The 26,255-nt window shown below is 51.5% G+C and overlaps 8 protein-coding genes across 8 annotated transcripts; 3 read left to right on the top strand and 5 right to left on the bottom strand.

Moving 5' to 3' along the window:
- Positions 1-432: 432 nt before the first annotated feature.
- On the top strand, positions 433-4,626 carry POX_c03974 (uncharacterized protein; the record flags this gene model as incomplete). Its single annotated transcript, XM_050112860.1, has 6 exons — positions 433-848; positions 2,174-2,204; positions 2,291-2,375; positions 2,435-2,661; positions 2,773-4,408; positions 4,469-4,626. 6 exons carry the CDS (start codon positions 433-435, stop codon positions 4,624-4,626), a joined length of 2,553 nt encoding a protein of 850 aa, XP_049970416.1.
- A 2,408-nt stretch (positions 4,627-7,034) lies between these two features.
- Positions 7,035-9,265, bottom strand: POX_c03973 (uncharacterized protein; the record flags this gene model as incomplete). Its single annotated transcript, XM_050112859.1, has 2 exons — positions 7,035-7,818; positions 9,078-9,265. The coding sequence occupies 2 exons, from the start codon at positions 9,263-9,265 to the stop codon at positions 7,035-7,037; spliced, it is 972 nt and encodes a 323-aa protein (XP_049970415.1).
- A 2,998-nt stretch (positions 9,266-12,263) lies between these two features.
- POX_c03972 (CDP-diacylglycerol--inositol 3-phosphatidyltransferase) lies at positions 12,264-13,429 on the bottom strand (the record flags this gene model as incomplete). The annotated part of the gene is made up of 3 exons (XM_050112858.1): positions 12,264-12,632; positions 12,728-13,104; positions 13,219-13,429. The coding sequence occupies 3 exons, from the start codon at positions 13,427-13,429 to the stop codon at positions 12,264-12,266; spliced, it is 957 nt and encodes a 318-aa protein (XP_049970414.1).
- A 1,236-nt stretch (positions 13,430-14,665) lies between these two features.
- On the bottom strand, positions 14,666-16,483 carry POX_c03971 (uncharacterized protein; the record flags this gene model as incomplete). Its single annotated transcript, XM_050112857.1, has 1 exon — positions 14,666-16,483. One exon carries the CDS (start codon positions 16,481-16,483, stop codon positions 14,666-14,668), a length of 1,818 nt encoding a protein of 605 aa, XP_049970413.1.
- A 792-nt stretch (positions 16,484-17,275) lies between these two features.
- POX_c03970 (RNA-binding protein rsd1) lies at positions 17,276-19,169 on the bottom strand (the record flags this gene model as incomplete). Its single annotated transcript, XM_050112856.1, has 4 exons — positions 17,276-17,534; positions 17,607-18,086; positions 18,147-18,455; positions 18,523-19,169. 4 exons carry the CDS (start codon positions 19,167-19,169, stop codon positions 17,276-17,278), a joined length of 1,695 nt encoding a protein of 564 aa, XP_049970412.1.
- A 753-nt stretch (positions 19,170-19,922) lies between these two features.
- POX_c03969 (Ceramide very long chain fatty acid hydroxylase SCS7) lies at positions 19,923-21,194 on the bottom strand (the record flags this gene model as incomplete). The annotated part of the gene is made up of 3 exons (XM_050112855.1): positions 19,923-20,076; positions 20,159-20,407; positions 20,473-21,194. The coding sequence occupies 3 exons, from the start codon at positions 21,192-21,194 to the stop codon at positions 19,923-19,925; spliced, it is 1,125 nt and encodes a 374-aa protein (XP_049970411.1).
- Positions 21,195-23,573: 2,379 nt separating this feature from the next.
- POX_c03968 (uncharacterized protein) lies at positions 23,574-23,939 on the top strand (the record flags this gene model as incomplete). The annotated part of the gene is made up of 1 exon (XM_050112854.1): positions 23,574-23,939. The coding sequence occupies one exon, from the start codon at positions 23,574-23,576 to the stop codon at positions 23,937-23,939; it is 366 nt and encodes a 121-aa protein (XP_049970410.1).
- Positions 23,940-24,366: 427 nt separating this feature from the next.
- On the top strand, positions 24,367-25,599 carry POX_c03967 (uncharacterized protein; the record flags this gene model as incomplete). Its single annotated transcript, XM_050112853.1, has 1 exon — positions 24,367-25,599. The coding sequence occupies one exon, from the start codon at positions 24,367-24,369 to the stop codon at positions 25,597-25,599; it is 1,233 nt and encodes a 410-aa protein (XP_049970409.1).
- Positions 25,600-26,255: the final 656 nt, after the last annotated feature.

Raw genomic sequence — 26,255 nt, 5'->3', positions numbered from 1 at the left:
CGGCGATCTGCCGGGTGCTGAGTGGCTCCACCCAGAAATGTGGGGCTCTGCCTTTTTCTCTTTCGGGTCCATCTCAGGTCAGGGAGGCCCCCATGTAGGGCTTCTCATTGGCTCTGGCTGTTAGTCAGCGCTTCTGCAAAGTCCGAACGGAGTAAAGTGACTCACTCATGGTCGACTCATGGTCCGCTGGCCAGAAACTGGTAGAGCATCTGTATAAATCTATACAATCCCTGCCTTTGATCATTCCACTTCTTTTTTCATCTCATCCTTCCTTTTTCCAAAAGGGGGTGATGGTCACTCCCTCTTACCTCTAAACACCAAAAGTTTCTTCACTTCGTGCACATATTTTTATCTTTCCTCCCAGTTGGGCATACTATACACAAATCCCACGTGAACATTCCACTTGTCGAACGACCGATCAATCTCTGAAGAATGGGACAAAGGCACAACCGACGTCGCTTCCGCCCTCGTTCTAGCAAGCAAAGAGACCACTGCGATCGCAGCTTGCCGGGTCCTTCTTCGGGTCATCCGTCAGACTCTCGACTCGCCTCGACAGCATCCATCTGGAGATCCCAGTCTCAATTGCCATGTCCTCAACAAGCTGTGTTGCATCGCATCCCCTACGCAGCATGCAATGCTCCCGGCTCGTCTCATTCAGTAATCCCTGCCCCAACCTGGCATTATGGGCTTACAACATGGCCGATCCGTGAGAAGACTCCACAACAGGGGCTGGTAACCACTGGCATCGAGGCGCGACAATGCCGCCTTTTTGGTGGAGAGCCTGGCGACGACCTGAATCTCTGCTATCGTATGCTGGAATATTTTGACGGTCTCGACTACATTGATCCGTGAGTGCAAGCGCCTATCCCTATATTTCGCCTTCTCCAGTCAGTCTTTGCTAACTTAGCCCTGTGTAGATTCCAATGCCACGCATTAGGGGACTGAATGTCCAACACACTCTTTTTTGATCTTTTTCTTCGGCTATTCGGGGAGATTGAAAAGAAAAAAAAAACCACCATCAAAACCCACTTTCGATGTCTTTTCTCTGTTTCACGACACCGGTTGATGATCAGCTTTCAACCATTAAGAGAAAATTACCAAGGTTTTCATTCGATTTGACGGGAATGTCCATTGAGCTTCCCTGGCCCACCTCCAAGCGCGCCTCTCAACCACAGTCCACCTCTGACGCTACGAGCATGACTGAAACAACCAGACCACATGGAAGTATCCCGGGTTCCTGACTTGAAGCAATGAAGACCATCCTCGTATGGAAAGGTCGGATTGGTCCCCTTTGCAACCCGGGGCTGTGGGGGTCTTGGTCTGCGGTTCTACGGACGCGCGATCGAACGACAAGCCACCCGTCGGCTGCCTCGGGAGGGTCGCATCGGTTGAATTCGCCCTCGATCTGCAAAGGTCGTTCGGGCTTGAACTCCCCCTGCGCTTTTCCGGGCTATCGGACGGAAGCTCGTCTGTTCTCGGTTCCATGAGTCCGTTTCAGAAAAAATTGCAAGGTGGTTGAATCATGGGGCTGCTGCATAGACAGTGGGAAAGAAAAAATACAAGGTGAAATGATGACTCCTACTATCTCATGTAAGGTAGAAGGAAAGCAAATATTGTATACAACTACACATAGCCTGTCCAGCTAGACTTAGGAATCATTTTCAAAAGATAGAAGCTTCAAATTCGTTCTCCCCGCTCGTAGTCAGATTTCTCCACTGGCACAACTGTGCTCACACTGTTGACGATACAGGCTCCCGGGTTATAGAAGTGGGTAGGACCATATGATTTGGGTGTTGTTTAGGGGTCCAGTAGTACGACCCGGAGCGGGACACAATCGCCCCCTCAAAAAGTCCTCGAAGGTGCAATGTTGTCCTCAGCTCACCGCCCGGCCCACAAAGGGCCCAGCTGCAGATTTAGGCAGGCGGTCGACACCTTGAGGACACGGTCATCACCAGATCAGGAAGCGTGAATGCTCTCTCCTCCACGCTCCTTTGATTTCTTCACGGCCATGCTTCAGTCACACCAGGTTTAGGCTGCTTCGTTTTCTTGTCTTGGTCTTTCGTGACAACCCTCGATCCTTGCCTTGTCTGATCCGTTTCGGGTCTGCGCCTCGGCTCCTCACAATCTCTCAAATTCCGCGGCGGCCACCGCTGTCGCCCTAAATTCGCCGCAGGATGTCGTCAGACTACACCTATGATGAACAGGTAGGCTAGTTTTCGTGTGATTGCTAGAGTGGCTTGAACTATCACCGAGTGAATATGGCTGACCTCTCCATTCTCTGCGCGACCAGGGACAATTCTTTCCCTTCTTCATCCTAACCTTGACCGGTTTGGTCACGCTACCTCTTACGTACAACCTTCTCCGACCCAACAAAGGTATGCTCTTGTGCTGGTCTCTTTTGCAAAGCCATGTTACTGAGATTTTTTGTCTGTAGATCTTGAGAACACAGCGCCTCGGATTAAATCGGATTTCAAACCTGAACATGCCGACCTCGTGGAGGCACAAAAGCGCAAGCGCCTGCGCAAGGAGCGCCGGGTCAAGCGAATCATCACTGTGATTGCAGGCTATGTCATCATGGCCTGGATGGCGTATCTTATTCTCGTGACAGCGCGCACCACCCCGAAGCTTTATGACCCATACTCGATTCTCGGCGTTTCAAGGGTATGTGGAATGGTCCCGCCCAGTCGCAAAGCCAGCCAGTCTGTGCAATTTCAAGCGACTTTGCCCACAAGATAATGTCATCACTGGTAGACTAACAATTTTAATCTCCAGAGTGCCGACGAGAAAGCTATCTCACGCCGTTATAAGCGTCTGTCGCTTGTGTACCACCCCGACAAAGTCCGCCCTGACCCCGCCAAGAACGAGACCATGGAAACGCTCAATGAGCGCTTCGTTGAGCTCACAAAGGCATACAAGGCTTTGACCGATGAGGAGATCCGCAACAACTACCTGCAATATGGTCACCCTGATGGCAAGCAAAGCTTCAGTATCGGTATCGCTCTTCCCAAGCTCATCATCATGGAGGGCAATGGAAAGTACGTTTTGCTCGTTTACGGAGCCTTGCTCGGCGTTCTCCTTCCGTACATCGTCGGAAAGTGGTGGTATGGATCTCAGCGCTACACCAAGGAGCGCGTTCTCGTCGCCAGCGCCGGTAACATCTTCCGCGAGTACAAAGAGGATATCTTAGATGGCGGCATCATCAACGCTCTCTCCGCTGGCGATGAGTTCAAAGAGATGCTCAAGGGAGCAGAGGCTGAAGCAGGTCTCGCCAGACTCGAAAAGAGAGTTTTGGCCGAGAGCTCGACTTTCTTGTCTGCCAAGGACCGTGAGGCGATCAAGCATATGGACAACACCACTCGCCGAAAGGCCTTGGCTTTGCTCTGGGCATACCTTGGCCGTGTGGATTTGGAAGACAGCAAATTGAACGCGGAAAAGTACGAAGCTGCTCCAGTTGCCCTTTCACTCGGCGAGGCCTTCACTGCAATCTCTTTGGCATTTGGCACCCTTCGTCCAATCTTGGGCGCTTTCCAGGTCTCCCAGTATCTGATCCAGGCAATCGCTCCCGGCTCATCGCCGCTTCTGCAACTACCCCATTTCACTGATTCTGTCATCAAGGCTGTGGAAGGGGAACATTCCAAGGAACACTGGCCCGTTCAACGGTTCATGAAATTGTCCGAGGAAGAACGTCGCAAACTCACAGTGGGCGCTGGAGTTCTTTCTGAAAAGCAATATACGGATGCCGTCACCGTGGCACGTCAGCTCCCGATGTTGGAAGTATCCAAAGCATTCTTCAAGGTCATGGGCGAGAAGGTCATCACTCCTAGCAGTCTGGTACAGCTGGTTGTGAAGGCTCGATTCGTCCCCCCTGGCTGTACGCAGGTCCCTGCAGTCAACGAGCTCGACCTCGAGGACATTGACCCCGACGAGGATGATTTGGATGCCTTGATGGGTCGGAAGCCGGCTAAGAACCGTGCCACCAAGGTTGTTGATGGCAAGACCGTGGAGAACAAGGTCGAGACTGTGCAACCTCCTCTTGCGCACGCTCCTTACTTCGCTCGTGACCACTCACCTCGCTGGCACATTTTCCTGGCTGACGCCAAGCAAGGCAAGATGGCCGTCCCTCCCTTCACCTTTACCACCTTTGACAAGCCGATTCTCGACGAAGCCGGCAAGCCCACATTCAACGTCCAAACCCTCAAAATGCAGTTCCAGGCTCCACCGCAGGTCGGCGACTTCACCTTTGTTATGCATATGGTTTGTGATAGCTACCTCGGTCTCGACAACAAGATGGAAATCACTCTGCATATCGACGATCCCGCCAAGGCGGCCGCTTTAGAGGAGGAGGATGACATTAGCGAACCGGATGAGGGTAAGCATGTCCCCGTTGCATCTGTGCTCCAAGCGCCCCGTACGCGTTGGGCGTAGTCTTCTTTCTGGCCAAATACTGACATGCGATTTTCCTTACCAGATTCGATTGCTGGCCAGATGCAAGCTTTGAAGACTGGACAAGCTCCTAAGCCCAAGAAGTCCCGGAAGGCTTCCGATTCCTCTAGCGAGGAAAGTGACACTGACGGCGATGCGGACGACACCAGCGATACTGACACCGAGACGGAAGATGAGGATTGATTTGATTGTCTCTTGCATTGATTGATCGGTTGTGTGCTGGACCGGTGCAACCGTGGTTGATCTCCATAGATCATCTCTCTTTTTTTTTCTCCCTCTGGTTTTTGTGCATTTTTCATTCATACCTTGGCTGCTCTCGGGCGCTTTTCTTCGTCCACCCTTTTCTCTTCCTCCCGTCATGATTTTTATCTCGGTGATGGTGAGTCATTGTATGCTTCGGGCTTCGGGTGTTAGTTGATCTTCAATGTTCTGGATTTTTTTTATTACCGCGTTGCTTGGCCCATCTAGCATCGACGGACACGAAAATCCCCCTCCGCCCTTTTTTGTTCTTCATCCATCGTGACTCCATCTCCCTGTATCTATGTCAGCTTGCATGTCTACCTACCTCATTTCTATACCACGGCCTCGGAGCGGAATCAGCCCACCTCAAAGCTATACGTCTGAGAAACATCAAATCGTCAAAAAATCTTTTTCAAACCTCGCTTGTCCCTGGTATATCATAGCAAAGCCACATCTCCCCTGTCTGCAAAATCTCGAGGAGTGCCCGTCGCGGCTCCCCTCCATACTACAGTATCTGTAGTACAGAAACTGTGGGTTGAGCGAAGAGGGTCTGCGTAGGCGAAGTGGTGGGAGTATGAGTTTAGGTGCCGGTGCTCCTACTCGACCCGTCGCGCTTTACCCTAAGCTGCTCTTCCAGAAAGCAGACGATCGGCCCAACGCAAAAGCCCGGTGATACAGATCAGGTTGAGCAGTTTAATCTCCTCTGCGTAGTAGGGAGTATATACTTTCATATTCATGCACTTTGCGTAACCAAGCCCCTGGCGACGAATGTGTAAGGTTCCTCTCGTCTCCTGCGGTGCACTGTGGAAAACTACATCAGACCGGTAGGTAAGGTGGGTAGGTACCCTGCCGTCCCGTTGATCAATCCAGTCTCGAGGAAATTCCTCCATTTCTGAAGTCTCCCGGACTGGAGGACTTTGACTAAACCTACCTCGGCATGTTTGTCCTCCCAGCCCAAGTCTGTGCGTCAATCTTGGAATTCAAATGGATGTTCTGTGGATATTTATGGTGAGTGACAAGATGGATCCTACCATTTGAGACTGAGTACATGTAAAAGTTCAAAATAGGAATGTACACCTTTTCGTCCTGTATCTATCAGGCACCTTGTTTTTTCCATTTCCCACCTGGTCGTGGGCTTTTTTTTTTATTTGTGGATAAGGTGCGCAATAGGTATGTTGTACCTTTGACTAGCAAATTTAGCTACCATTTTGATTATTCACCGAGGGCCTTTGGACACTTAGAGGAGAACCAAGAGGGAGGGAAAGACAAAGTTGCAAGGTTACCAGATAGCTGTTTGCTTTGAATGCTTGTTCCTGATGTTTTGTCGGCGGATGGACACCGTTCATCGTCACCTTCATCTATGTATTTTTGAGGTGCCCCGAGTGGACGGTGCCAGGGCTTTTAGGATTGGTGGTCCAAACTAGAGTCTTAGTGTCACAGTGTATTTCGGACAACTTGAGAAGTGCAGGTAAAGGACCAGGATTGATAGAGATCAGGATGGATGGTAGCCTGCGGTCAACTAACTTCAGGGAGGGAAGACATGCCCGGTCGTAGGTAGGGTACGAGCCAGGGCTAGTGAGAGTATTGATAAAAGAGCCGATGAAAGACTTGATAGAACATCGATGAATACAATTGACAAATTATGTATTTCAATCGAGAGATACTTGTGTAGATAGGGAGTACAGAGATTTATCGGACACGAGAAGATTCGGTGAGATTTATAAGTATTGTTGTATTCGATCTATCGCATATGATCAATGTGGCAATAACGTCTCTTCGTGGTGGACATTGTATTTCAATGTTGAATATTTGCATGTCTGCCAACGAGGACATGATCGTACCGACGTTCGTATTTGTTTCCGCCCATGCAAGTATCCATGATATTCCAGGTACGTATACATATCGTAGGTATGTCTATCATACTCCGGCACATTCTCATTGGGTCATGATACCGATGTTGGAGATCTTGGATGGGCTGGACCTGGAGACTCCAATCGAATGAGCCCCTGGGATCCGAGGGTCGGATGCGTGTAATTACCTCGATGATGGTCACATCGTGTGGAACCGTATGTCCATTCTAGATGGCATGTCTTGGAAGATCTTGAGGCGATGAGGGCAGGAGGGACAGAGCCGACGACCAAAAGCGAGACAACAAGTTCGATCCTTTCTGACTTGGACTGAGAAATACTTTGTCATTCTTCTGGGAGTCCTTGAGGTCTAAACCGACGGTTTCAAACGCCACTTTTCAGGGCCACATGAAAAATAAAAGTCCGAAAATGGGCCGCTCATTGGCGAGAAAGAAAAGAAACACAAGTCAAACGATGACAGCTGGGCAATTGGCCTTTCCCTCTTCATACCGAAGAAAATGTCCACCCAGAATTGAAGCCTTGATACAGTGCGTGCTCATGCGTCGAGAAGGTAAAGTCACTCAGTAAGTCGCCTGAAAGATCACCCGTGGGCTGTGCGCTCGTCTCAGACATTTCGAGTCCGTGATTGAGTCGACCTGCATGTTTTATTCCTGTTGTCGAGGAAGTGCTCTCGATATTGCAGAGCGGATCCAGAAAATAGGCCAAAGATCTCAGATCTTGCCTCTGTGACTCCTGCGATATCATCGAGATGGACGAAAGATCCAAGTTAGGCGAGATATCGCCGGGATTCAAATCGGCCGAGCCTACCGAGGGTCGCGAGGAAGGATAGAAGTCTTGAAATCCGCTGCCCGGGTATGAGAAACTCGTCTGTGGCACGGATTGCATATCCCATTGCCAAGTGGATCTACCACGGCTAGCCATTGGGGCCAGAACGGTCTGGCAGACCGAGGCGCGCGAAGATGTCGTTGGCGACGGCTCTTGGGGCGTTGTGGGTTCCGGTGAAGGCTCTGCCGTAGCACTACACTCAGTAGATGAAAGAATTCGCAAGTATCGCAAATCTTCCGAGTCCTCATCGGCCTCATCGGCTTTCTCCTCCGCTTGTTTGATAAGACCTAGGCGATCGAGAATTGTGTGCGTAAGAGGATGACCATCTGGAGCCTCCGCCAGAGGTTCACCGGGGAATCCTTCCTTGTTGATGCAGAATTTGTAGAGCTTTTGTAGTGCTTTCACGACAAGTGCATGATGGGATTCCAACATTTCCACAAACCTGCCAACAGATTGTCAGTAGCTTGTCTAACAGCTTTTTGTTGAGGCAATGCTTGTCGCAGACATGTTGACTTACCCTCTTGAGTATACTTTCGTTTGAGTAGCTTTCCTCTCACGAAAAAGACACGGGTGATTGTACACCGAGCACCGGTTGCAGGGCTGCTTTCCATCACACTAATCAATCAGAACAAAAGCATTTTTTACATGAATCACAGTTGCCTGACGCCACGAGGTAAGAGTATTTTACCTTGGTCTTCTTGACTCGGCACCGATCACAAGCTTTAAGTACGTGCTTTCGTTTGACGCGAAACACACGCTGATCTCGTTTGTCGTCGCCCATCCGTGAGCGATGCTCCAGTTCTGTCAATGAAGCTATAGCAAAGTCATCAAGGCTGTGAGGAAATCCTTTGGGACGAAGCTTGGGCTGCCATGTCATTTTGAGTGTTGGGGGATATGGAATGAAAATTGCGGCGATGCAATGCGGAGGGTCCTTGGCGAGTGCTGAGAGGAAAAGCTAGGGCAGCGACAGTCGTGTGCCACACCAAGTTTGAGAGCAAGGAATCAATGATAAGTGGAAAAGATCACAGCGTGAAGCTATCCCAGCGTGAGGTTGAAGGAAGCGGGGCAGGTGAGATAGAATTTGAAGCGCAGGACACCGGCCAACAGCCGACTTCAAGTACATGGAGAGATGACTGGTACACGACACGGCTGCTGCAGTGCAAGAGTCGCCTCAAACTAATGCAGCGTGCTGTTGACTTGGAGTCAGTAATCGATGATCACTTGTGCAGGTGCCTGCTTGGGAAAGAAGCCGATTTGACTAGATTCTGACGGGGTCATTCTGAGGAGCTCGGCCTTGGACAATCCAAACCTAGCGTATCTGGTCTTCCGTCGTCATCGCTTGGTACATCCTTTTGCATAAGCGATGATATTGATACCATTGATTGACCTGTGTCTACAGAGCCGCCAATACGCAAAGTAGCTGGAGAGTGACTTTGAGGGGGGGGGGGGGGCCCTGTCGGGGCATTGACCTGGGAGAGCAGCTGTTCGTGGATCTTGCAACATGCGATGGACGTGGGAGGTACAGGCAGCTTGGGCGATCATTCCAATAGGCAAAAGAAAGACAGGTTATACTGCTTTGGTTGTCAGCATGGGCCTAAGCGCTTTGTGGCTCTTTTTTGGAACGTGATAGGATGTCTGAGATCCAGTCGCAAACCGACGCTCGCCAAGGGCTATTGGTAGAGCAGCGATCCGGTCTCGTACGATTTCAGCCATTTTTCCCGGAAGAATTTTGCCAGAGACACGGGCACTCGTGACACTGAGACGTTCAGGGCATGAGATGATATGGACGTGGCCATGGGGGACGCGGTGGTGGTATTTCCATTCGTTGTGTGCAACAGACTGTCCATTGTTCGCTGTTCCCGGTCCTCGCCATCCTCTGCGATCTTCATGATGTGTACGGTCCGAGCCGCCAGTGGATCCAGCCTTTGAGCAGCTTGACAGACATTTTGAAGCACACTCAATCAGTACCTTGACGATGAAGAAACTGCTGCCCCGGCTGATACCTCATAGACAAAAGGCCCCGCGTAACTCGAACGTGATTTAGTTCACTCTCAGCTCAAGATCGTACGTCTGTAAGCTCAGACCCACTGCGATCCAGACCGCTCGCGCCAGAGAGCAAGCAGGCAAAACGCTCATTTCCCATGGAAGCATGAATCTTCTCGTCCGTGCGGCTCGCCGACAATCGCGCGAAGGATGGCACACCTGTGGCGCTGTGTGACTGGTCCATGACCTCGTTCGAGCAAACATCTCATGGACCGACACGTGAGAGGCCTGGGTGGACCAAGAGAATCGACGATAAGAGCTCGAGCGGTCTTCCCTCTGGCTTTTGCTCTTCCTCCCCGATAGTCTGGGCTGGGTTTCTACATACTGGATGAATTGGCGACCCGTCTCAAGACCGTTGGACTGGACGGTGTCAAGCCCTGTCCAGTGGTGACTTTCTGCACCCCCCCTTTCCCCCCCCCCCTCTCTCTCTCCCTGATCCATTCCTGGTGATACCAATAATTTGCCCAATCGCAACTGAGTGGTCTGACTGCAGGGGTGATGGGAGGAAGGTGCAGATATTCGAATTCGAATTGTGAATGGGTGTACAGCCTATTCTCTGCGGGCATCATCGCATCACCTGATGACCTCCCAGTTCTTCGCTGCATGGGAACGTGAGACGAGGTGACAGATTCAGGATCAAGGATGGGGATGAGTTGTGGCTCTTGGGCCCCGCCTCTTCGATTGGAAAACACAGATTTTCATCTGGTCTGCAGGGGGGGGGGGGGGGAAGGAGGAGGGAATTCACGCAGACCGCGGACAAGGACTTGATGGGGAGGACATTTTCCCTCTTCTTGTTGAACTCTTGGATGGAGGCAGTCATGTGCTTTCGACTCACTTTCATTCTCGTAGCAGCAATACTCTGCCATTCATATGAGGTTGACTTCAAGAAGATTGCCACAAAAACCGTTCCCCTCTCTCAAGCCTGATAAGATCATCGACCTATACTCTGGACACCCCTTCAACCCCCCTATTCTTTTGTGCAAAAAGTAAATCCTCATCACTGGAATACGAAAATGTACCACAGATCTAGAGCTAAACCTCCCCACGAGATCTGCAAGCAGATCGAGGTGCCCGATCCACCTCCATGTGCTCATCTCATCAACGAGTACTGCATCAAAGCGTTCAGATTAGAAGAGTCCCTCTTCCTGGTCTAACAGGGAACACCCCTCTATATAGTGATGGAAGCAATTGTTCCACGGACCTGTTCTGAGTTTATGCCGTGACCCTCGAAGCTGAGTGATTGACACTTCTGCATAGTCAGCTGGTTACCGTCGACTTCCAAGATTTGTAGATGGAGCCTGCATAATCTCCTCATGTCTATACGAGGTCAGAGAGAGCTGTATAGGTACTACCTATCAGCAGTCTACCCGATCTGACCACAGGTATACCCTTGCAGCTCAACCCGCTCGCATCGTCGATTTTAATATAGGCAAGGTTGGTCACGCCCATCGGCTGAATTTCTCATGAACCTGCATTTCTAATTGACACAGTCCCTCTTTCTTTGAATTTTCATTGTACATCAACTACAATGCTTGTATCATGTGAGGTAGCCTGAGCCATCAATTGGAAGCCTATAGGTGGGAGTTCACGCCAATCCCCCCTGAATCTCATGAAGACTGCGCACGAATATAGTACCTATCATCCCTCACACCCCTATGTCCACAGACATATCGACCCGTGTCAGGGACTAGAACTGATCTATCCACTAGCGAAATCATCTGCCTGTAGGGTCCTCAGTTTCTGAAATTGAAGTAAAATCCCCACTTCACTGGACTACAAAGGTACGCAATTACGGTTCGATATTGCCGTTGTATCAATGGTGATTGCGGAGTCGGAAAGTAGGTATAGCTTCGCTGGCGGGACAGGAGGAGACCTGCCCTACAGAGGCAGCAATCGGGTCTACTCAGCACACTGGATGTATCGACCGAAGATGGATATCAGTAGGTCTCTGGGCTTCACACATCGGTACCTGAGGTATGATCCATTAGAGATCAACCCCCTAGAACTTTATTGCGTACATGAGAGGAATCTATGTCCTACCTGTCCGCTCTGTTCTATATCTTTGATATACTGGGACTTGGATATCACTGCGTGAGAAGATCTTCACAGATGATGAATTGTTCTAGATTTGCTAATTTGAACACATTAATCAAAATCCCAGCTTGGCTAAATCTCGAGGCACAGCGCGTGGTGGGCGCTGCAGCTTCGTGGAATGAGACCACATTCGACGATCATCGGCCTCTCGCTGAGCAATATGACAACATCGCAAAAAGCTGCGGAACAGGAGACATCGACTCACACAAAAATACGCGTAAGAATATGCATTAAAGAATATATGAGACAGGCATTAACAATAAAGGATCCAAGAAACCTCCTCGACAGCCAGGCGAGCTCTATGGGGGGCACAAGAGAACAAAAGCAAGTGGAGTTGACAGAATGCAACGAGGAGGTCAAGAAGAAAAAAGGAAAGAAGAAAAAGGATGAAACAGCGTTGTACACGTAGGCTTTGTATGTTCAGGCCACCCGCCGTGAGAGAGTTCTTCGCCCTTGGATGTGCGTACTCGTCACGAAGGAAGACTCCGGTTGTCGAGTCACGCAGACTCTCATCATGAACGGACATCCAACTCTGGCATCTAGAGACACCGTCCCAAGCATGAGTTGAAGAGAAACTAACCAAAAGATTAAAAAAAAGACACCCCTAACCACACACAAACCCCCGCGCCAACAGATGCAGGGCCCGGAATAAAGTCGGGCAAAAACAACAAAAAGAAAGTCTATGCTGCCAGCAAGACCGAATGGGGAAAAAAAAGATCCCCTCTCGTCGAAATACGCTCACCGGAGGCTTTATTTGTTGCGGCTGGCACGCCGATTGAGGCGATCACCTTCGGCCAGCCATTTGCTGGCATTGACCATTTGGACAATGTTGACAAATTGCTTAAACAGCATGACGGGAGCGGAAATGCCGGTGATAACCCAAGGCCAGAAGCTATCGATCTTGTTGGCGCGAGCCATTTCAAGAGCACCGGCACTCCAGGGGCTCGCGAAAAGACTTGTGGGGACAGGGTGAGCAGGGTTTCCGGGTTGCGCGGATGACGCCTGAACATCACCGACCGGCTGGAGCAGCGAGGGCGACAAAATTGGGGATGAGAAGGAGAGCAAGTAGAGGCCAATGAAGCACAATTCGTTCAGGGCACAGCAGATGAACAAGACGACCTGGAGGAAAAGGTCAGTCTGTTGGAAAAACAAAAAAAGGGCAAAAAAAAGGATATCTCAAGGGTAGGGAAAGGAGCCCGCAAAAGCTTACGTACCCGACTGTGGTAGTACTGATACAGGATCCAGCTCCGGCTGGAGTCGACTTTCTTGTGGCTCTGACCAGAGCCCCCCATGCTCAGGGTTGCGTACATGTGCATGTAATGACTGGCCAAGTCCAGGCAGATCAGACCCTGGAAGACAATGGCCCATCGCGGCCAGGCGGAGCTCAGAAAGACCAGCAAGCAAGAAGTGGTGCACCGATCCGTTACCATGTCCAGCACTGCCCCGAAGGTGGTGGATTGATTGAAATAACGCGCCGCATATCCGTCCAGTGCGTCCAACAAACATGAAACACTGTACAGAAGAGAACAGGTTCGAGGGTGAAGAGGCATATAGTAGAGGGATGCAAAGGCGAGGACGACACGGAAATATCCTAGGGGCACCCAATTTTAGTTGGCAATGCTCACAGTCCTCCAGCGATTCTCAAAGGTGAACGTATTCATTAAAGGCGGCAATCCACGAGACAGGAAGACCACGGGTGACGTACCTATAAGGTTCGGCGCGAAGAGGAAGATGTTTTCATCGTTTTCTTCTTCTTCTCTCGCGGCGGATCGCGATCTCTTCTTCGAGGCCGCACGTTTAGTGGTCTTGGAAGGGGACGAGGAAGTCTCGAGGTGGCCATTGTGGGTGGAGAGGTCTTCACTGTCGTCGGTGGGGACGTTCAGTGCAGCTTTTTGGCGGCGCGTCCGGGCACTCATTGTGAACAATCGAGAGGTGATTTCTCGAGAGGTTTGGAGGGAATTGTGGGGTACCACGAAGACAGAGACAGATCCGTGAGGGGGGAAATTGTTGGCCCAGGAGTGGATGGGCGCAAAAGGAGGGTTTTGCGACGGATAAGGATGATAAGGAGATAAACGGGCGATTCGCGATCCCAACGCCCTGCGATGTGGCTTGAAGGAAGCAGACAGTCGGGAACCTAGTCAACAGCTCAGACCGTCAGCTTGCTCTCGGAGAAGACTGGGCTCGGTATGGCACAGATGTAACCCGCGGGCGATCACTCAAGCGGAGAAAAAAGGAGCTGTGATGAGACGGCGCGTCGCGTACCTTTCCTGAGTTGTCGTCCAGACGAGGCGTTTGTAGCTGGATGGCAAGGGAGCCGGAACTCGGGCGGCTGCAATCTGAGATAAGAATGAAGGATGCGAAAGGGTCCGTGGCGGAGGATCGCACTTGGAGCGCGGATGCGGCTTAGGGGATGACGAGAAAGACTGGATGATGAAGATGATGAGAATCAAGAGGGAGGTTTGAGGTTGAGGAGAGAAAGGAGGGCAAGTGTTCAGAAGGAGATTTTGTTTTTTTTTTTTTTTGCGTCGACGGGTCGCCCGGAACCGCAGGCTTGGAAGTGGGAAGTGGGAAGCTTTCCCCACGCGGCCATCGGCAGCATCCACTGAAGCATCTGATCCCGTCGGGCCCCTTGACGGCATGTCGTAAGCTTCCAATACCTACAGGACCAGGTCGCTCCCGATGCCGAAGATTCGGTCATGGCGCAAATAGCAAGCTTGCGGCAGGGTGCAAGATGGGGTATTTGCACAGGACCTCTCGAGGACCAATCCTTGGTCTCCTGAAACGGTGACCTGTGGCCGAGAAGATAGAATGAGTGTCAAAGAAAGGGCCGCCAAATAGTTTTGAGTCAAAGAGGAGTCCTCGGATAGAGGACCCAGACCGGTCCAACATGGTGATTTTCAGTGATTGACATGGCGAGTGACCGGGTTCATGAAAGAAATTGTGTAGATGGATAGGACTATGAGGTACACGACAGCAGATCCACGGATAGACTAAGGAACACCAGCAAATGTGAACAGAGAACAAACCACACCGAGCGCGAGAGTTTCTATGTGCGACCAAGAAGGTATATTGTGGGTGAGTTGATAGAAAAATAAGGTATATACAGAAGATCAACCAATGCGCACGAAGAAGACGAAAAGGCCAAAAAAGCATCACCTCCGTGACCTGCGCGGATCAGTGGCGTCCTCGCGCCGCCAGTCGCGAGATTCCTTCGTCCCTAAGCTGCCAACGCCCCCTTCAAGTCGCCGCTCCCAGCCACCAAGCCGAACAACCAGACAAGTGGCGTTGTCGCCTTCTTTCGTGACTTCGGTTGCGAAGCTGACCACGTCGCGGGCGCCTTGCTCGGGAGTGCGGGCTTCTTTGACAATGTCCACAATCTCCTGATCCTGTAAGGTGCCACTGATTCCGTCAGAGACTAGGGCCATGAAGGAAAACTCCGCGGGGCCCATCTCCACGCGGCAGAGTTCCGGTTCGGCGGATACACCGATGCGCTTCGACTGCACGTCTCCAAAGGCGCGAGTGTTGGCGAGCCCGCTCATCCGCTCTTCTCCAAAGGAATCGGTCACGAATGTAGCGGCATAGCGCCGAAGACGACCAGCTTCGATGGGAGAGGACGGATGATGGTTGGATGTAAGAGGGATGGCGGATCCATCCCGCGTGGAACAAAGCAAGACCCGGGTGTCGCCCACGTGAGCCACCACAAGGCTGGACGATCCAGTGGGGTGCCAGAAAGGTGTCGAGGTAGGAGTCGAGATGAGAGCCACGCTACCAGTACTTCCACCTTTGAACCGGGACCGGCCCCCGATTTTGGGGGTTCGCGTCAAACTAGGGCTGTAGAGGATTTCATCCTCATTCAGAGGCTTCTCGGCGAGCACCAGATCATCATCACGCTTGGCGGCCTGTGCTTTCATGAAATCCAAATCCGCGCGGAGAAAAGCATATTCAAGGACCTCTTCAATAGCGACGTGGCCCTTGACTTCGGCGTCTCCGGGAGGAATGTCCGCGTCATGATACGCAAAGTGAGACGGCTTAAAGCGCTTAAAGTAACCGCCCACCAAGCGACGCCAGTTCTGCACCAGGCTCTTTTCCATCTCCCCAATCCGCTCTCGATTGGCTTCCTGCAGGACCGGCAGAGCACTGGAAGCGGGTGAATCGGTCGGGGCCGGCCCCCCACCGACCTGTTGCTGCTCTCTACAGAGGCTGGACTTGACTTCAAATTCCACGGCCGAATTCTGAATATACTCGTGGAGATGGTCCTGCAAGAAGGTACTGCACTCGGATCCGCCGTGCCCGTCGAAGATCCCAAAGTAAAACACCTGTGGATCCCCGTTGGCCGTGTCTGCGGCCCGCGACTCGCGCGGACCGGCTGATGACCCTGATCTCTTGAGTCGGTTGATAGTCAAAGATGCGGGCGGTCTCTTCGCGAAAGCAGGGATATCGATCACGCCGGCTTGAAAAGTATCTTCGTTGGCAGGGCGGGTCCCGCGGGCAGTGACGGCGCCAAAGTGATGTTTGGCACTACGGAGCGGGATTCGCACCACTGTCATTTCCCGATCGATCAAGGGCTGATAGGCCGGCGAAGAACCTGCATTATCACCGACATGGGGTATTGACGACGACCGTGGAAGCTTGTGAAAGGGAGAAGTTGGCCCTCGAGGGTCCGGGTGTAGTGACGACGACGGGAGATGGGTAACGAAATAATCATGGAATTGGGGGCGCCGTTTCACGAGACCGGTCTTGTCATGCGTAGCGACTTCGGATGAATACTTTCGCAGGATGTGAGGCCAGAGGATGCCTGCGTGGAATTTGCGGGGAAGCTTCCGCGTTAGAGATGGAGGATACGGAGTCTTTGGAGCAGAGTCGATGATGCAACTGGGGGATGTGGACAAAGAATTCTGGAAAGACGTACCCCGACTCCCAATCCGGGTCCAGGTCCAGCCTGTTACGCGTCGCGCTGAAGAGACAATCATGAATGACCCATCGACAAATTGACACGGGCGAGGCCTGGGGAGAAGGAAAGTGGGAGAGAGAGAGAGAGAGGGACGCAATGCGCGATCGCAGTCAATCTGTGGGGTCGTACTTGGAACGGGTGGTGCTTTGGGCCCGAGCGTCGGCAGATACCCGTACCCTATCCGCTCAAATGACGGCATCGGCACATCAGTTTCGTGTACTTGATCAAAATAGATGAGACCAAAAGCCACTTCCATGAGATGACCCGAGGAGATGGGTCCAGATGAGAAAATCGTACTAGAAGGGTTCTACAATCCAAACAGTCCTTGTAAATACTCAAGGTTCTTGGCGAGGAATCCCCGCCACACGTCACAATCTTAATTGTGGGGGAAGAAGAACCTCGGCATCAGAGACTCTCGTCACCGCGACATTGGTCTCGCGCCAGGACAATACGAACCCAAAACTGTGTATTTATGAAACAAGAGAAGAATCAAGATCCAGTTGAACAGGAAAACCATTGCTAAGCCTACTAAAATCTGGAGTCTAGCGAAGCGAAAGGTAGATACGCTCCTGGAACCGACGATCAAAAAAATCATTTCGCATGGCATGGCCGTCGCGACGGTTTCAAAATGGAAAAAAAAACAAAGGCGCGCAGAGCAAAATATGGGCACCTACCAGGAGCAGAGTCATCCGGTGAGCCTGAATGAACTCAAAAGACGCCAAAGAGGAATCCGCCTGGGAGAAGACAGTGCATGTTAGAGATGGTATGCAGCACAACACAAAGAACTCGAGCGAAATCAGAAACCCGGCGATTAAATGGCCTTGGTGCGACTGAAGAGGCTGCTGTAAACAGCGTCTACCACGGGTTGAGCTGTGATGCGTCTGCCACCAAAGAAGCGACCATTTAGACCCTTGATGGCATTCTCACCACCTTGAACTCGATCAAACTTGAGGTATATATCGCCTTGTGAGTTTGGATCCAATGAGATGTGGACAACGTGGCCATATTTGTCCTCGCACTCTTGGCGGACATCGTCCTCAAGTTCCTTGATCCATGATTCACCGGTTTCCCTGTTCAAGAAGACAAAATGAGCTATTAGTCGCGATGGAAACAATCATCAGGCTCGAGGCGGATCAACGTACTCAGCGGGATCAAACATGTTTCGAAGCATGACACACCGACTGGCCATGTTCACATTGACAGGCAGCGGCTTGATCTCGGTCTTGGGTCGAAGAATGTTCTGCGATTCGTCGGCGGAAGGCTCTGGTTCATCTGTTCGTGCAAGCTTCCTCATCAATGCATCTCTACTGTAGTTGTTGAAGTTCACACCCGCAACGTCTGTGTCATCAAGGGCACTTGCACCGGTCCCCTTATCAGTATCTCGACCACCACCGGCTCGGTCAAAGTTACTCGAGCCACCAGCCTGGACACCGCGGCCTCCATGGCCGGAAAATGAGGAGCCCTGGAAATTCGGTTGGTTTGCAGACGCGCCCTGTTGACGATTCGCGTTCGAATCGGGGGTGAACTTATCGTTGCCAAGGCCTACTCGAATGGCTCGACCGGCAAGATCAAAGCCATTCATCTTCTCCAAAGCCTCTCGCGCTTGGTTCGGGTCTCGGAATCTGCGATTGATCAGCAATGTTCTTCTACAAGAGACAATCCAACCAGCCATGGAGACGTACTGCACAAACGCATAGCCCTTGCTTCGACCGGTCTCGTCCTTTTGTAGCTGAACAAACTCGAGCTCGCCAAATGGTTCAAAGACATTCCGAAGATCACTTTCGGTGATGCTGAAGTGGACATTACCCACATAGAGTCGGTGGAATGGCGCCGAGTGGGACGGCCCTGAGCTCGCTTCGGGGTTGCGGGCTTGACGATTTTTTTCAGCCTCAGTGAGCTGCGCAATGATAGGAATGCCTAGAAGTTTTTGGCCGGTAAGTTGAATGGCGGCCGGGACGGAGTCTTCGCTTTTGAACTCGACATAACCGACACTGTCAAAAAGCCGTCAGTTCCGACCAAATGACCATTGTACGGATCGAACAGCGATCTTTTTCTTACCCTTTAGATCTTCCGCTCACTCGGTCCTTGACAATCTGAGCCTCTTTCACAGGGCCGGCTTGCTCGAAGAATGCCATCAGTTCCTTGGTTCTCAGACGAGCAGCCAACTGTTGGACGAAGATGGTTCTCTTATCTCTCTCATCTTCGTTCAGTTCAGGAGACTTGCTCGGGCTGCGGCGACTAGGGCTACGGCGCCGACCACCATCGCGATCTCGCCGAGGACGTCTTTCTTCTTCCCGTTCACGTCGTGATGGGCGATAGTGACGGTCATCGTAAGGCGAGCGCGAGCGAGTTCGGGCGCGTCCGGGCCCACGGTAGAAGTCACCGCTTGAGCGATAGCCATCGCGATCGCGACGCGAGCGTCGTCGCTCGCTGTCACGACTTCGGCTTCTCTTCCGGCTTCTATGGCTTCCGTTAGCACTGCCATGCTCGCTGTGTGGGCTCTTCATGTCCTCATCGCCATCGACATCCCGGCGGCGGTCACGGCTGCGGTCACGGCGTCGGCGTCGCTCTCGGGACAGATCACGATCGCGGGTTTCGGAAGGATCTGCTCGGGAGCGATCATCATGTTCTTCTGTCTTGTTGGCGGCAATTTCAGCAGAAGCAGCTGTAGACTCGAGGAGAGCCTCTACATCAAGACCTGACATCGGGGTTGGCGAGAGAATTGTCCGCTGATTCGCAGTTCCAGTGAAGAGGAGGGTCAGGGAAAGTCACTTGGACTTGGTCAGATCTGTCAGGTTGCGCAGAAAGCTTGGATTTCGAGTCCGAACCCTTTTTTTCTCTTTTCTCCGTTCTGCAGATGAATGACTTCCCAGTAAATCACTCAGATTCGTTGGATAGTCGACAATGAGGTGAGCTGAGTTTGAGTAGGAGTTGAAACAGGCCTTCAAATGAGGAATCCCCTCGTGTAAAGTCGGTCTCAGGGTGTATCACGTGATGATAAAGTTTTCCTAAAGCATAAGGTATCTACTCGCCACGCGCCTCGACTTGTCTGGCTTGGGCAATACACTATGAGTAAGAAGCAGTTGCGTAAATGTTAGGGTGTTGGCACCAAAGTATGAATGGAAATTTTGTCATTATTAATAATAAGTCTTAGGAGTGCCAATCAACTGGCCATAATACATGGTGCGGGGTGGTTCGAGGTTTACAAAGAAATCATGTACGATAAGACCCTGACTCGTCTTGAGCTGTTGAGACCATCTCGAATGTGCTGCGAGAAAGTTCACCAAGGTCACTCGTAGCACAATATTGTGATCCAAACAGCGCCACGCACGCTACAGCAGCAGCGTGTGGGAGCCAGAAGCGAAGGAAGGACAGTTGGGCGTAATCTCATAATTTGCGAAGGCCGGTAAGTGCTTCAAGGCAGAAGGTAATGGAGTTCCGAGCTCGGGGCTCACCCGTCACTGGGCCTTGACAGCCTTGGGCACTGGAGTATCCAACTCGGTCCCGAAAATTCGGTCCCAGAATCGGCTTGTCACGCCGAATCCATTCTCGTAGTCGGCGTAGTGGTGCGCGAGATGGTACTTCTTCAACTCCTTGTAGTACAAGGGAAGGCTGCAGATTTGTTAAAATACGTCTATCCACTTCCGTCTCACATCTCTAGAAGAACTGAAAATTCGGATCCAAAATGACTCACTTGCGATGGTGAATGAAATAGTGCGTCAGGTCATAGCAGACGTAACCAAAGATGCCACCACAATACACTTGTGTAGCCGCAAACCAGTTGTAGAAGAAGACAGTATGGGCCAGCTTCCAGAAAGGTAAAGCGAGAATCACAAAGAGTGTGGGAGGCATGACCAGACGATAACGATCCATGGGCAGGTAATGATGGATACCATGAAGAAGGAAATGAAGAGTCAATCCAACCCGGTTGTCCGGGAGCCACCTAGTTTGAAATGTTCGTTAGAGATCATACGACATCGGGAGCAAAGGGAATGCAGATGGTCATACTCATCAAGGTGGAAGAGGAAGCGGTGCAGGACGTATTCGACCAAAGTCCAAATGCAGAGCCCACCAACCCAGTATGCAACGGCCGGAATCGGATCTCCAAGGCCCCTTGATGCAATCACAGTGCCGTAGAAGATGAGCGGCAGCCAGACGAGCGGCACCACATACCAAGCGGTCTTTGTGAGAGGCTCGAGAAAATTGCCAAAGAGTGGAGCGGAATCACCACCTTTGTAATGTCGTGGGCGGTGGATCTGCTCGAGATAGAATTCCTTGGAGAAATTGCCGTACCAAAGCTGCGCAAAAAGCGGTTTATTCAGGTCCAGGAACTTGTATGTCTTGTAGTCCTGGGTGTAGTCCGTATCGATCGACAAGTCCTCCTCCCGGGACATCCCCGTGCTTGCATACACAGGCTGCACCGGGGCACCGCCGTCGGCACGAACGTTTGCCAGAGATTTTCCAGTTGCCTCTGGACCAAGAAATCCAACGTGATAATCGGTCAAAATCTCATAGGCAGCCTCCGAGTGTTCGTGAGAGATCTCATCCTTCATGATCTCCTCCACGTCCTTGCCAGCGTACTCCAGAATCAGATCACCGCCACCTGGATGGTCCTCAACAAAATCTGTGACATCGTAGACGTTGCGACCGATCGTGATGTAGCATGATTTTGCGGTGTTGTGCGATTCTACCTGTGCCGGCGTAAGTGTCGGCAGGGTTCGACCTGGCATGGTGACGGAGTTGTCGGAGAAGTGGCCCAACAGGAAGCAGTTTCTCAGCTCAGCCTCAGCCAACGTTCCACGATCAGACTCGAGTGACTGTAAGTGTCTGAAAGGTGAGGAAGAAAGAAAAGCCGTTCGGGTCGGTCGCGATCAGAAGCGACATAAAAACCACATAATTTATTTTCAGGGGAGGACGCGGGTGGCGTGACGGCCGATCGAACCATGTCCGCCTCGGCAGAATTATTTGTTTCGATGCAAAAATCATGATACCAGCCGGCCGCCTAGTTAGGCACCTAAGAAGTGCCACTTCCTAAGTACCCAGTGCCCGCCAGCCAGTGACCCACATCAATTGTATCGTGCTTGAGTTTCACCCAGACCTCATGGCATACTCCTGATCACGTTTTGACATTGAGAGGATCCAGGTATAAGTACTAGGTCACTACAGACCATGAGTTTCTGCAGCTGCTTTACACTAATGGCATCTCAAAAATAAAGGTGATCATTCTCGTGCAGGCCCTTTCTTCAATTCATGGCATTCACAAGGTACAATTCTGCATGGACATCATGATGCACCGCCAAAGAGATTATTTACGTACATAACCCCCCTTGATGAATCGGTCCCCACCGAATCAATAAAATTCGGATATGCTCATGTTTACTTGTCGGGTTTCAATCTTTCATTTTTTTGTTGTTGAGCTTCCATTCCATCTCTCCTCAGCCAGTATATTTTACTGAAGCGGGTTAGGTTACCAGTTCCAGGCTGCGTTTTTACCTAGAAAGTGAAACTTCAAAATATGTACTGGCGTAAGAGGTATTTAATGCAAGGCCAGGTGGAGAGACAAGCACAGCCGAGGAAAAGTTCTCTGGGCTCGATTACCTGGAAAGTTTGGTGGAAGTCTTACGACCATCGATATTGGGATGAAGGATCTGTGTGTCAACGCACCGGAATCTTGCGGAAATGGATGTCCTATGCTGATGTTTAGACTGTTTCCACTGTGACCGGAAGAAATAGGGTGGAATTCACAACATATGTAGTCGCTAGCCTATCTTCCCCCGACACAAGGAGGCAGTTACAGCCTCTAGAATGGATGTTAAGAGCCAATATATTTCTCCGAAGCCTGGACAAGGTGATCTTGATTCCGAAATATTGAGCAGAGTCACAAAATTGGATATTACACACATGGAACACCCGCGCAATTCGAATTGAGCACCCACATGCCTCATGAAATCAATCAGTACCATCTCAATGCCCGTCTTGATCAGCCGGGACCTAATTTCCCCTAGTTCTCCGTCATATGACACACCGTGTGGTCCGAGTCCTGCACATTTTCATTGGAAACTCACAAGCAACCCCCTTGACACGTCACGATTGGCTGGCTGGAATTAAAGCCTTATGCATCGTACAGGTCTGGCAACCTGGCCCTTGCTAAGCCCTCATGTCGCACTCAATGAGAAAACAAGGTGTGTGTTCCGTCGCTTGAATCTGGGTTTTTATTCATCGAGGGCGGGTGAAGATTTGCAGGCTTGAGACCAGGGGCTGGACCCGTCGGCCCCTGAAAAGAGCTGGATTATCGTCAGCGTCAAGGATTTCGTGGCTTGCCATTATCGCTGATGGACAAGGACAAAGGCATGCTTTACCTCGCTGCATCAGCCAGGTCCAGTCAGGGTTTGAAGGGTGCGATGGCCATAGGCCAACCATCTCACTCTTAATAGGTACTAACGGTATCCATTTACCTGGCATACAGTCGTACCTTATACTTCAGGGGTATTGTGTGGTGGAAGTTGATTTCGTTTCTTGGGTTGCCGGTTAATGCAAGAAGCCCAAGTACGAACTATTTGCCTCCGTAACAGGGGGAGGGGTGCATCACCCGCCTTGGATTACAGTTTGTCTACGTATGAACATCAATATGTCGGCAGACGTCCGCCAGCGCCTGGGATTGCGCAGTTTGCCCGGGGCCAGTTCGGACTGGTCATTGCCTGTTGTGTCGCATTGTCCGCTATTCTATCGAAAGCATTTACGAATGGAAGATTCCAAGATAGGAATAGTAGGGGAGGACGTCGATCCTCTATCTGTCCTGATTTCACGTGCCGTAGGGCGAGAAGCTGCTGAGGCTCAAAGACTCGAGTCAGCAGAGAGTCCGGCGTATCGCACATCACGTGCTCCGTGCAAGCATTGGTCCACCAGACCACAACAGCGGAGGCCCAGCTCACGAGCTCTGGATTGGTGGACCGCTTGAGTCTCAATTTTCAACGTTCAAAAGCCCCTGGCGACATATCCACCTCCAAGTCATGCGAAGGATTCGCATATCCGCATGGATCCCTGTCATTGGCTCCCATGAAAACTGATGCATCAGTGTAACTCGTTCGCGATCCGACACAGCCTTGAGAATGCGGCATTCATCACACCTGCTCAATTTCCTGCCCGTCAATCGCGAGTCTCGACTCGCAGGTGGTACCAATTTCTCGCGCCTCACGGGACGATCCGCACGAGAAAACGAATTAGAGGTGGGACCAGGACTCCTGACCAATGGAACACCCAAAATACCCATTCTGGAGATCGAGAGACAGCGCGATTGGATCGACACCGCGACCGCGCGCGGATCCAGCGAGGGCTCCACCGTCCGCGGTATCTTTGCTGTTCTTCTCTCCGCACTGGATGAAAAAGGGCGGACGAATTGCCTGGAACGGAGAGGCACCCTGCAGGCGACGGGGAACGAGAACTCGCGCCCGCCAGGCAAAAATGCCGAGGTGTGAAAATCCAGAGTGTACCCCGAGTCTTACCCCGATCGGATCGCATACTTTGGAGCGCCGCCGCCGCCCCCCCACCCAGAGGAAGGGAGTGCACGCATCATGGGCACCCCCTGTGCTATGCTCTCCACGTCTCGGCGTGGTCTCCACCTTTAGTCCAGCTCCGGGTCCGTACTGAAGGGCGAAGGCGATCTTGTTGAGATGGATAGGCTATGCACTTCGTGGACCACTTTGCCGCGATGCAGACAAGGTGAAGTCGGCCAGGATTAGACATCGCACTAGCTCTCTTGCCAAGTGGAGCTTCCTGCCCCGCTGAGGGCTTCACCAGTCTCAATAAGAGACGTCCTTTTCCCCCCCGAGATCTGTCCGCCCAGACTCACCCACCCTTTTTCCAGCTTCCAGTTCCCCTCACGCCCGGCCATCCCTCCCCAAAATGTCGGAGACCGCGAGCGTCCCGGAGAATCGCATTCTCCAATATCTCCAAGATTTGACCACAAGCAAAAAAGGTCTTCCTTTCGGTCAGCCCGTCGCCGTGCTTGCTTCGGACTCGGTAACGGATACCGCAGCTCTGGTCAAATTAGCCTCAGAGCTCGGCCCACACATCGCAGTTTTCCAGGTCCAGGCGGAAATCATCGACGATTGGTCCGATAACACGATCGAGCAGTTGACATACTACGCCAAAAAACATGGATTCATTCTGTGGGAAGGCAGTCGCGTGTTGAATTGTACCGTGAACTTTATGGGCCGCGGCAGTGCCGACTTCCAAACACGAATGGTCGCTGCGGACTTTACCAAGCGCAAATATACACATGGCACCGTCAAGATCGCGCAATGGTCAAACCTGGCGAGCTCATGGGCACCGGGCGTGCCCCTGAACGAACAGGAGATGGACTTATTGATCCCCACACTGCGTAAGGCAGCTCGTGAGGCCGTGGCGACCACGGTGAAAACAATCGAGACGGAAATCTCGGCAGCAAACGGAGAGGTGCATCATGAAGAAGTCGAGACTCCCACCTCCCCACCAAGTAGCAATGGGTGGCTCGAGTTTAGCTCCGAGAATTTTGGCTCTGCCCTGCGGAAGTCGTCGACCATCTCGGTAACAGAATCGGTTACCCTACAACCCCATGTCGAGCCCGATGAGGGTGTCCCCTCCCCACCTCTGCTATCACGCGGACTCGCTCTCTGCTTGCCAAGCGCCATCGATTCCGCGTTTACACCCGAATTCCGACAAAGCACAGTCATGGCAGCATGTGCAAATCATGACTTCGTGGTCGGGTTCTACACCTGCGAACCTTTGTTTACAACCTACACGCGTGACTATCTGTTTGACCTGGCCTTCCAAGATAGCAATGGCCATTCGCCCCAAATTGGCCGGGACACTCTCGAAGCGATTCCTTATCTTGAGAACAAACATTCGTTTGCATTGTTCTCGCTTGTTCCCACGACGCTATTGTCCGGTTTCGAATCAGATCCGATTCACAGTATTAATGGAAGTTCGGCCGACAATGAAACGCCCAAGAGCGTGGCCCAGTTGTTCTATGTGATTGACCAAGCTTTGAAATCACGAAACGCCCATCGCAAGGAGCAATCAGGTAGCCCTTTACAGGATGCCTTGATTTCAGTCGGTCCTCGCGTTTTCCACGTGCCACTGGTCATTCTCCCTTGAACGAATGTCCACCCTTTGTTTCTCAACTCCCGACGACCGCCATGCCCCCTCCCCAACATTTTTATGACTGCTCTCATCATATTTATCATTGCATTCCCATTAGATTTGCATATGCTCTGAACTGGTTCCTTTTAAACATAGTTTCCCTTCAGTCTGCATGAGGTGGAGAGCAACGTCCCCCCCAAGTCCATGCGTTCCTGCATTCTCTCCAGGCGTGAATTCTTCAGCAGCCCATGTCCAATGCTTGATTGGATGCGTTTATTCGGCTACAGTCGAAATATACATTAATTAATCATCAGTCCACTTGTGATCCACAAGTCTGCCCTTCTCTGCTTTGGTCACTTGTTCCCTCTCGGACTCGATTTCGAGTTGTCCCGTCATTTAACTTCTCGTCTATGAAGCCAATTAATGAGATGAATTCTTGAATATAAAAGTGCCTTCATCCTAACTGTGCTCATCTGTCGCGTAAGTCCACATCTGTACCGAAGGAGATGATGCGCAGACTCCAGTGTCAATAAGAGGAGCTTCGTAGTGATCGGCTGACCTCAGGAGCGGAATGAACACCAAAGCCGTCATGTCTCACCGCCCTGGACAAGCTCCATGTCGCCTCCAGATCCATGCGAGTCTCTTCAAATTCCTTACCGCCTGGATCCCCC

This window comes from Penicillium oxalicum, chromosome III (genome assembly GCF_001723175.1).
Source record: "Penicillium oxalicum strain HP7-1 chromosome III, whole genome shotgun sequence".
Taxonomy (NCBI): Eukaryota; Fungi; Ascomycota; class Eurotiomycetes; order Eurotiales; family Aspergillaceae; genus Penicillium; species Penicillium oxalicum.
This window is presented reverse-complemented; position numbering and strand designations above follow the sequence as displayed.